The sequence below is a fragment of the Azolla caroliniana genome, unplaced genomic scaffold (genome assembly GCF_043228905.1).
Source record: "Azolla caroliniana isolate FFs.n. ecotype wild unplaced genomic scaffold, voAzoCaro1.0.p SCAF_7, whole genome shotgun sequence".
Classification (NCBI taxonomy): Eukaryota; Viridiplantae; Streptophyta; class Polypodiopsida; order Salviniales; family Salviniaceae; genus Azolla; species Azolla caroliniana.
The window spans coordinates 18,608,472-18,620,083 of record NW_028230442.1 but is presented as its reverse complement, the minus strand read 5'-3'; the positions used below and the strand labels follow the sequence as shown (position 1 = coordinate 18,620,083).

General features: G+C 36.4%; 1 protein-coding gene across 2 annotated transcripts; it reads right to left on the bottom strand.

Moving 5' to 3' along the window:
- Nucleotides 1-607: 607 nt before the first annotated feature.
- On the bottom strand, nucleotides 608-10,467 carry LOC147862180 (topoisomerase II-associated protein). Of its 2 annotated transcripts, none has more exons than XM_087322239.1 (4): nucleotides 10,319-10,467; nucleotides 6,783-6,919; nucleotides 6,622-6,696; nucleotides 608-3,245 (listed from the first exon to the last, which is right to left on the bottom strand). In XM_087322239.1, exons 1-4 carry the CDS (start codon nucleotides 10,335-10,337, stop codon nucleotides 1,290-1,292), a joined length of 2,187 nt encoding a protein of 728 aa, XP_087178365.1. In that variant the 5' UTR covers nucleotides 10,338-10,467; the 3' UTR covers nucleotides 608-1,289. The 2 variants fall into 2 exon arrangements, with proteins under 2 accessions (XP_087178365.1, XP_087178366.1); XM_087322240.1 differs by having other exon boundaries at nucleotides 6,789-6,919.
- Nucleotides 10,468-11,612: the final 1,145 nt, after the last annotated feature.

Here is an 11,612-nt window from a genome sequence, read left to right as displayed (position 1 = left end):
ACTTGAGGCAAGAAAACTAATTGAAACTATTTCAGAACCTTGATCGAAGCCATACATTTTATATTGAAGACACCATTACATGAATGAACCACAGATATTACACAAGTAACAATTCACTCAAAACACAACAGCATTCATAAGAGTACAATACTGAAACAACAAAGCTACAATGAATACCAAAAGAATCACAACATGAAACAGAGAGCATTTATTTGTAAAAAAACAAGCAATTGTTTCTGAAACAGCAGCAGTGCTCTTCCAAACATGTCAAGAATGGATCATTTCAATTGTACAGCAAAACACAATTCCCATATACTATTTAAATTTCTCAAATCCAAATAGCTGAAAGGTTAAAGAGCACAAATGTTACGTTAATTGCATTACTAAATATGTATATAACTTCCAAAATCAGAATAACTGAAAGCTGAAAGTCTTAAGGATGTTAGAATAAATTCGGCAACACAAATGAATACCTACAAATATAACCCAGAACAGCTTATGCAAGTATTACAACTAAATCTAGAAATATAACATAGAGAACAGCTATGCAAGTAATACAAATCCCTACACTTTAGAAATGTCATTTGCTACATGGATAATTACAGAGTTGGGAAATGTGAAATTCAATCAATTAGTCACATAAGCAAAAGCACAAAAACTGTACAAAAACCAACAAAAGAAAGCCTCTCAGAGTATGGAGAGACGTCAAAAACATGCTTCACCAACTTCCTAACACAATAGCAGTTGTACTGGACAACAGTGATAATACCAACAGTAAATTGTGATACTAAAATTATGATCACATCGTGATGCCAACATTACTGATCACGTTGTAGCATCCTGACTTCCACTTAACCGTCTATTATTCCTTCTGTCAAAAGATGGCCCCAGGTATTGTATACAGCACACCTTCATCAAACATAGAGATGTAAAAGTAAGCACTGGTTGTGGCCTGGCATGCTCAACCATACAAGGTACCACAAAAAGGTCTGTAATCAACATACAGTCGATACAAAATCATACAGACTGCAAAAGAAATGTAATAGAGCTGCATTTTCCAAACCATCAGATCCCAATGAAAAACAAACAATACCACATAACGAGATGATATGAATCCATTGCTTTTCAGTGGGTTCATAGTAACTGAAAGTGGTTTCCATCTCATCCAGTCAATGCAAGAACCAGTCTGAGGGAATGCTGAATTCCTGCATGATTGATTCATGGATAAGCTGAAACTGGACGCACAGCGAGGATATGATGTTACTCTGCAGTTGTAAGAATGTTAGCATTTATCCTAAGGTTTGTCCTCCTGTTGCCCCAAAGGCTACTGATCTTTGTGTAAATTCTAGAAGTGACTTTCTTTGGTGTTCATTCATATGAGGTAAACTAGATCGGAGAAGTTCAATAGGCATTTCTTTGGTCATTGCCTCTGCAGCCATTGCATTAATAGATAAAGAATGTCCACCTGATGATGACATTGCCAAAGAACGTAAAATGCTATCAAACTTATTTGTACAGAATTTGTACAACAAATGGAAGAAATGATCAAAGGTTGCTTGCCACATTGCTCTATCTTCCAGAGGAAATGCAAACCCAGAATCAGTTAATAAACCTGTAGCCCTGTTCAGAACAGACTTCAATACTAAGCTAGCTCCATCATTAGGTCCACTGGCAAAAAGCCTTGATGGAGGAGGTTCAGGAGACAAGACAACAGCTGCTAGACAAGCTCTCAATGAATTTAAATTCATTCTGGAAACACAATTTGCGACTGTTTCTGCTAGCTCTGTTGTGGCTCTTGCGGCATTTGGATCGGTTTGCGGAAGACCAAAGAGAAAGCGAAGATGACGAAAAACAGCAATACAAACTATCTGGACTAACAGACTCCCTTGTGGCAAAAGCTTGAGGTATCTACAAACCATTTTGCGCCCTTTGGACAGCGAAACAACAAGTCTTAGAAACACAAAATCATCTTTTCTATCATCTCCCATGATATGTGCACTTGTCTCTAATGAGCCTGAACCATTGTTTCCTCTTGGAGGGTCAACTAGTTGCAACAAGGCAGCCAAGCTCTCCAGTATCATTTGCCTCTGTCTCTTTAATTGAGCTCCTCCATCAGGAGGCTGTGATACTAACAAAAAACGATCAATATCATCCACATCCAAAAGGAAACATAATCCATCTTCAATAGCAATTCTTGCTGCTAGCATAGGCTCTTGCTCCAAAGGCCTTACTACTTCTTTACTAGGATCTCCTTCTTCCACAGAGGAATCATCAACTTCCAGCAAAGGACGTGGTCTTCGAATTGAGGAGAAGGCCACCTTACCAAGGCCATCAACTGGAATGAAAGTAGGCTGCAAAGCTGGAGCGCGTCTATGAGATGGTGAATCTCGAAGATGAAAAGGAGCAAAAGGGCGTCTTCCATGTGATGCCCCACCTGCAAGTTTTGCTTGTGAAGCTTGATGGTAATAATCATCAATGTATGAGTCATTAATGTGGGTTGCCGCAAGCTGTATCCGTGCAATACTTTCAATCTCATCTGCGCTCATATATTTTGATCTAAACGGCTGGCGACCTGTGTTCTTGTTATTGGTATTATGAGACGCATAGATGCCTTGCTTGTATGGTCTTCTATTTTGCTGATGGAAGTCATGATGATACTCTCTTCCATCATGATATTCTCGTCCATCATCCCTATCTAGAGGTGGTGCAGAGGGCATATGATTGAAGTACGGTTGTTGCAAATTTTGAGAAGGTACTCTGGGATGTCCCTGTTGCCTCTGCATCTGACCCTGAGGAAATTGAGAATGCTGCTGAGCAATCTGCTGTTGCAAATACTCTTGAATAAATCCCCCAGACACTGCCAGATGCATGTTTCGAGGCATTCGCTGTGGAGGTGTGGCTGGAGGATTATTCAAAATATGGTTTGACCCAAACTGAGAGAATGGTGAAAGAGAACGAGGACTTGGAGGGAGGATTCTGTAATTAGAATTGGCAGGCACATTTCCATGAGATGTAACCTGTTGTGCATTATGAATTAAAGCTGCAGCCTGAAGTTGTGAAGGTGTATACTGCCCAAAGGGACTCTGAGGAAATCCAGTTTCCCCTCCTGACCATTGCCGCTGTGAAAGGAAATTTGGTGAACGCATTCCATGGACATCCTCTATAACCTGTCGCTGTTGATTGCTAGACCAGTTAGATGAACCATGGGCTAACTCACTATCATGAACAGATCCAAGCCCATGATACTGAAATAAATACAAAGAAATAGCTGTAAGTAAAATCATCAGTGCTAGCTAAATCACAAACACTCTTCTGTAGATTCAGATACAATGCATTTCATTGAAATTTGCCATTTCGGAAGGCATATATCCAGATAATATTGTACAGTATTATAGGGCAACATTTAAAGCACATGGAAAACCATATTTAATATTAGGTTGGCATTGGATCACAAATAGGGCCCTTCTCATAAAATTAGCAAGTTCAGTGTTGACCAAAAATTCCTAAGATCCATGTTCAGGTGTTCCTTGTGTATAACCCCGAAAATACTTGTATGAACTGATTTTTACTAGTAATAATATTACGAATGTTGTACTCTCATGATGACTGTAGTGAATTGTTTAATTATTACATATGAATTCACAATTTGAAAGACCCAGATTGTGGAACGTCTATAGCCTCTTTGTTTTACATAGCAGTAGGATTTTACATGTTTTAAAGTTTACCACATGCTTATTTTCATAATAAATTCCAATTATTAATGTATATTGATCTTATTTACAATTACTGTCCCTAAAAAAGAAAAATATGTATCAAAAAGCAAAACCTGTGAAATTAAATAGTAAAAGGCAATAAGATAACATACATCAAGATGGTTCAAAGTGAACATCCATACAAGAGAAAACATGTATCAAAATGCAAAAAATGTGAATTTAACTGCAATATCTATGGATGAACTGACAAGTGGCGTGTAGGATTTGATAGGTAGTTTTGAAATAATGCAGTTATTACTATTGTATTTAGGAGTTGTAATGTGAAATGATGCCTTTTGTTAGTCACCATCGATCTTAGGATTCCTATAGGAGGTGTTAACATGTTCTACTAGTGATTGAACAGAATTATAAGTAAGAACCAGTGGATTCACTGGTTAGATAATTCACTTTTGAGAAGAAGTAAAATCATAACAAAGTAAAAAGAACATCAAGAGAAACTGTTTCTGGCATTAACATCTCATTAATTCAGGCTTTCTTTATAAGATTACAGCTTGGGATACTGCATCCTTTTCTTTTTCGCAATTTCTCAACATGATTGTATGTGCTCACAATTGACTTAAATCCAACGAAAGGGTTCCTCAAGATTATTCATGCTTTAAGAATACAATTGACTCTAGAGAAGCCATGAAAGTGTTAAAAAGGTCACCAATTCATATACTATCTTTACTGTGTTCTGTAATTTTCCAACATGCAAATAAGTTTACGCTATACACAAGCAACTGGAAGTCATTGAAATTATGTATGCTCTACAAATATATCAAGGTTTTTGCAAAACTGTGAATGAAATTATTCATGGCTACTGTCTGTGTGTGGTCGGTTTCCTGTGAGTGTAGGCAAATATAAAATACTTGTAGTTAGGTATCTCTCATTTCTTGATTTCCAATGCAGATCCCATTGAAGTGGTCAACTCTTATCTAAAGATCAACCATAGATTATTAGACATGCATAGGACGTTAACCCAAATCTGCAGACTATAATATGCTCAAATAAAAAATGCACAACAGCAGCTTTTACAGATGGCAGACAAAGATGCACTGCGACATCCTGATGATTCAAGTTCTTCTCTATTAAGTAGGGATCTGGGGATGGAGTCTATTGAAAATCCATGTAGAGTGACTTTGAAAATGAACAGAAGAGTCTATTACAATTAGAATGACACCTAGAGATTAAAATGCTCTTACTCAGTTGGCCACTGGACCTACATATGGTTCAAGTGGAAATTTGCAGGAATTACTCAGAGAACCATGCAATAGGTAAACATTGAGCTCCATCTTGGAGCACCCTAAAAGCAAAATGGAAATTGGGGAAAAGCAGCACCTATCTATTGTGGATGCTAAGGATCATAGCATGCGTACACTATTGTGTAGGCGAGCAATTACCCACAAAACATGCAAAGAACATGCTTTTACAGAACCGAGACATTAAAATGCTCTTATCCAGTTGGGCACAGAACATCCACAAATGTTTCAACTGGAAATCTACTTAAATTACCCAAAAATTATGCAATTGGTAGACATTAAGCTCCTCCATTTGTGAGCACCTTTGGTGAAAAAGAAGGGGCTGACAAAAACACTGCTAATCCGAGTGTGCCCACTCTGTCAGTCTAGGCAACTAATTACCCTCCTCAAAACAAGGAATCACAACCTAGCCATTGAGAGAGATACATGGTGACTCCTACCCAACGTGGACCATACATGCTCTATGTGCATGACTTGTAAGACTGCAGATAAGGTACATTTCAGGCTCAAAAATGCCATATGCTGATATATATGGGCAAGGTCTCCATTGGTAATCACACAGTAAAATAATCTTCAAGAACTTCTACCAATCTTCAAGATGAATACAGTCCTTGAGCAACCTACCTGCACTCCCATTTCACGCATAGACACCAATTTATGAATCATGTCATCTTGTCAAGATGCACAATGATACATTGAATACAAGGTATCACGGTTTTACATCAATCGAGGAATCTATAAGTCAAATATGGGCACCTGAATAACTTGCAGAAAACCCTCATACCCACATGAGATAGTTAAGAAAAAAAATGCAATGAGCTTCCTAGATAAGGCTGCAGAGTCCTTACAGACTCAAATAAAAAAGCTTTTATGCATAGTGTCACATCACATAAGTGTTCATAGCATACCATTGCCAACAATTGATTAGTATATCATGTAGCAGACATCAATCAGCTTCCACCCCTCTGGCATATGGCAGTTTCTCTCTTGGCCTATGTATATACTCACAGCCCAACATTGTCTTCATTTCTCAAATCCACTCAATGCTCACGAAATAAGGTACAGTGAAAACATTTCAGCGCAATATATCTCCAAGTATTCCTTATCAAGACTCTTGCCCAACAAAATAGAGAGACGTATTCAGGACTAACATGAGATTACCATCGACAGAAAATACATGGCATAAATGATTACTTCCCACCATGAATATAATATAAACTATTTCAAAGCCACAAGTGAAGGAAGCGATGGACAAGTAGATTGTAAATCCTGTAAGGAAGCTTAATATCTACAGTTCCTGTGGAGCATCTCACACTTAAAGTAAAGAACATGTTATCTTGATAACCAACAAAATCTACTTGTGTCAAATGAACACAAATGCTATGAAGCATGACAGTATGACTAAAAACAAGACATCTATTTTCATCAATTAACCTACTTTACTTCAGTTCATCAATATCCACGAAGTAGAAATATTAAAACACCACTAGGTTGCAATATTGGATTATTTGAAAGAACAGTCGAATAAAATATCTTAATTAATGTTCGAATAGATAAGCCAATAAGCATCTATATTCAAAAAATAATTTGTATATAACCCACACAATTACCATGAATGAATTGCTGATATCAGAAACATCCACTGAAACATCATCTATCTGCGGCACCACATCCAAAGCCTCTCCCTGTAAAGACATGACAATGAGAAAACCATAAAAATGAATATTTCTGCTCCATGCTGCACATCAAGATCAAGGGCAATTATGTGTACCTCAACCTTTTCTTCATCCTCATCAAATGCACCACTAAACACAATATCATCTTCTTCATCAAGTCCACCCAGCTCAATTTCTTGGCTTACATTACCACCAAAGAAGGCATATTGTGAGGCATCAAAATGTTCATCCTCTGCAAAACAAAATTCGTTGTTTGTTGGAGGTGAGACCACATGCAATCAAAGACCAGTTCGCACATAATAGTATTCTGATGTAATACTAAACAGTGGTGAAAATATATCCAGCAATCGTAACATTAGATAGAATTATGCACATTGCCTTAGATATTTTCTAATTGGCATGATAGTAATCCATTAATTCATCTCTCTCCTTACGTTCCAAAATGCACTCTGAAATATAATTCATGCAGGTTTAGAACATTTTTACTAGTCCAGAAAAACATAATTACATCACACTATGTCATGTCACTATCTTGTACATTTATAGTCTACATCAAGACTCTTCTTAACTGACAGCTGAAGTACATAGATAAACAATCTGCTGAAAACAACGCACATATAAACACTGCTTGAAATAATACATATACAAACACTCTGGTGAAAACAAATCTGACTCCATTCCTACCCATGAACTTAGGTGGCAGCAAATATAATACTTTAGAGCTTCTTTTAACCAATTGCCTGAATTTCAAGGCACTCTAAAAACCAGTTGTATACCTTATCGAGGAGAGTAAGGTTGTTTTTTCAACTCCCACTCTGCAAACCATACGTGAGGTTTTTCTTTCACACAGCTTAAACAAAGATATTGAATAATCGTCCATTCATTTAATTAAATAGTCACTTGACATGAAGACAGAATGAGAAAATGTTTTCATCTTTTTATTCACAAATGCTTTTAAGATGGAAGAAACGGAGACGTGAGCATTGCATCGTAAACCTCAAAAATATGTTTTGCCTCAATTCCAAATTAGCTTCTAATTTTCAATCAAATCATTTGATTCATGCACCATATCATCTACAACAAAGAAAGAAGTTCGCACAAAAAGGCTAAATATCAGGGATGCATTGAAGTATCGAGTTCTCCCTTAAGTTTCAGCTGAAAATACACACATAAACAACTGCTGCATTTTAGTCACTAATTCTACAGATTATTACATATCACATCTATACTTGTGATAAGCATACGCAATCACCGAAAACAACCCATGATCATCTTGAACTTAACCTTGTGCAATATCTCACAGAAGAAAACAATTTTTCCTAAATCACAAGTACTTCCGCATACAAAAGATGACCAAAGCTTTTTTACCTTCCAAGAAAATACACAAATAAATACTCCACAGAAAAATCAATCTAATATTATTCATGACATTAGTTAGCATAAGACATAATGCTTTAGGGCTCATTTTACTAGTCGAAGAGTTAAGATCCCAACATGTGATGCTAATCATGTAAATATAAAGAGGCAAGACAGGTATTTATCTATTCTTGGGTTGAAATTTCATTATATTCATGGATAAGCTCTAAAAGAAGAGGCTCTTGATCTTAACCTCATGAAATGTCTCCCAGAACAATTTCATCTTGAACAAAGAAATAAATTAAATGAAAAGGTTCATAAAAAGAATGAATTGAAATATCTTTTATATTTTTGATGAGGTGACACTTTGTACAATGAGTAAGAGGTGCCTTACTCACACAACCCTCTTAAATTTCCAAACTCGAAATTCAGATTCAGCAATATTGAACAGTCATTTTAGAGTGATGAAATCTGCAGGTATTATAACTGGTTCTCTCTCTTTTCGAGTATGCTCATTGAAGAGACCCTTGGAAGCTCTGTATACAGTTTTTGGAAATAGGCTTAAATTGTTGGTTGTGTCTTAATGAGTCTAAAAACTTAAGGACATGTTTCCTCATTTATAAATTATTTCAATTGGTGAAATTTAAGTTTAAATGGTTGTTTGATTGGTTTCCAAACCCCTCTGAAAGTTTTGCACGCTGATTTCCTTCAGGATATGCAAGCATAATCCAGATCACATTAGAAGATATCGTACTCATCCAAGAAATTATCGTCAATATTTTATCTTGTAAGCAAAGAAATCACATGTGAAGTATGCTTATCTTTCAGCTGAAAATAATCTTTTAGAGCTTCTTATATGAGCTTGAAAATAACCCAATCCCATCAAATCAATTTATAAACAGATCTCCTACCTAGTGTTCAGTGTATTATTTAAATCAGCTCATTTAGCTCCCGATCTGAACTTTATGAAAATACTCAACTACTTCATCTCATAAACAAAAGAAAAAACAATTGCCATATAAAGACATTCAATAATAGGCTTCTTGCTTACCTTTCAGCTAAAAATACATATACAAACATTCGGCTGATTACACATATATAAACATTCTGCTGAGAATATATACAGGAACACTACATTGAAAGTAAATCAAAGACACAGAGCTTCTTTTACTAATTCAAAGAAATGTAAAATAAGTATAAATAAATACATACATACATATATACATCATCATTTGTTAAAAATATACAGGTATAACCCAAATCAGGTTGCTAATTTCTTTCTCTTATCCTAAGGATATCTGTAGACTTTCACAAAATAAAACTATTTCATTGTTAAACCCTAGCAAATCTCTCACACAGAAATTTCAACTTGAAAAGGAAACAATCCCTCGTTAACTATTTTTTTATTAACTTTCAGCTTCAAAGACATATGTACACACTGCTGACAATAAGTCTGATACGGGAAGCTTATACTGGACATTTCGAAACTCTTTGGCAGTTCAAAAACTACAGTTCTATCATCTGATCTTTTGACCATAACTTGAGAAGTAAAATTCTCATCGTAGCTCAGTCATTTTGGAAACAGAGAGAGATATACGCATGCAAAATATAATGGGTGCACGTGAACCACAGGTTTCTCGCTTATCTTACATCGTGATATGTGTGCATGCAAAAACAATGAAATGTGTAAATGAGAAAATATTCGAAGTGTTATACATGACATTATGTAGATCTTCTTTGCCGGTGCAAAACTAAGATTTCAATTCCAACGTCACATTTCTTCTTGGGTTTATAATATGCTCAAACATAATCTAGATCAGCTATGGTAGATCTTGAAGTTAGCACTAAAAAAATTCATCTTGGAAAGCAAAAAAAATAAAACATAAAAGAAGGATACACCGATAACACACATATATACAAACATTTTCCTTGGATTTTCAGCTGAGAATACACAAATGATCACTCTGCTGAAAATAAACCAGATATTCATTGCCTATCCATGAAAACAATTTAGAGCTTTTTTTGCAGATAAATCTCCAGAAAAATACGGATTTGAGTCCAGAGTCCAAATCTTTTCTTGTGTTTCATCATATGCATAGACACTCTTCCTAACATCGTTTTAGATCTTAATCTTAACCCTAGAAGAAGGAAAAATATGAACAGCCGAACTTTGATCTTGAAACAAGAAAGATACTCATCTTGAAAAGATGAATAATTTCAAAATGAGGAGAAGTGAAAGACGCATACATAATGGATGATGGATATCTTTGCATACCTTTCACGAGTCCAGCCATGGCTACAGAACCTTCAAAGATAGACACGGATCTTCTTTACATCAGAGGTAGACTATCTGCGGGCATAGGTTCTTGGAAGGAAAGCTTCGAGGCGCTCTCTCTCTCTCTCTCTCAGAGAACAGAAGAAGAAGAAGAAGAGCAGAAGATTTCTTAGCTAATTTTGTTTATATATTTATATATTTGTTTGTTTTTTTTTCATTTTTCATTTTTTCCGATATTATGATTATTATTATTATTATTTTAAATCTGAATCATTTTTTGTGTGTGTGTGTGTGTGTGTGTTTGTCATTGAGGGTAGGAGTCTAAATGGGGGGGGGGGGTTCCACAGGAGAGCAGGGAATGGGCTTCCGGAAGCTTCACTCAAACCTACCAGTGGTCTATCGAGAATGGGCTTCCAGAAGCTTCTCTCGAACCTACCAGTGGTCTGTCCCTGAGGTCCCATGATGAAACTCGGGTTCAAACCCCTGAAAACATCTCTCGAGAAAGAGTGGGGAAGGGGCTTAGGGAATGGGATTCCAAAAGCTTCTCTCGAACCTACCGGCGGTCTATCCTTGAGGACCCATGATGAAACTCAGGTTCAAGCCCCTGAAAACATCTCGGGAGAGTGGGGAAGGGGCTTCCGGAAGCTTCTCTTGAACCTACCGGCGGTCTATCCCTAAGGATCCATGATAAAATTCGGGCTCAACCCACCTGAAAACATCTTGTGTCATCTTGTTGTCATATTCATCGTTGCTGCAAAGGTTGCTTTTGTTCCGAATTATTCATGTTTTACTGCTTTTGAGGCAGTTGGGCATCACAAGCAAGTTTGAGGCCTTCTCAAAGCTTCCCTTAGTGAGACTTGCTTACTGGTGATCTGTCTATGGTTAGGAATCAGACTTAGGATGAAACTTGGCTAGAAGTTTGGGTGGAGTTCTGAACTTGTAGGATGCTAGGCTAGAGTTACATTAAAGGCCATTTCTTTCCGATAGTCTCACTTGAAATGCCAAGGTTGGTTGTTGTATGCCCAAGTTGTCTCGTCAACATAAATGATTAAAATAATAAATTCATGGTTAGTATTTTTATTTGCCAACAAGATGGGACAATGGCGAGAAAATATGAGCTATCTTTTGGTATTTTTCTAACCATCAAATAAATGAAATTGTACTTGTGTTGCTAAAAAAAACCATCAAGAACCCTATCCTTATATTTAAGCTACCAATATTTATATTGTTGTATATTGTATATGTATTTCTTATGCCATTATTCCCACGTTAATAAAAGTTCAATGCAAATAAG

Coding starts and splice junctions, on each gene's coding strand:
- LOC147862180 (XM_087322239.1), bottom strand. Junction 6,697..6,782: donor AGGATGAAGAAAAGGTTGAG/GTACACATAATT, acceptor ATGTCTTTACAG/GGAGAGGCTTTGGATGTGGT. Junction 3,246..6,621: donor ATATCAGCAATTCATTCATG/GTAATTGTGTGG, acceptor TATTTATTTCAG/TATCATGGGCTTGGATCTGT.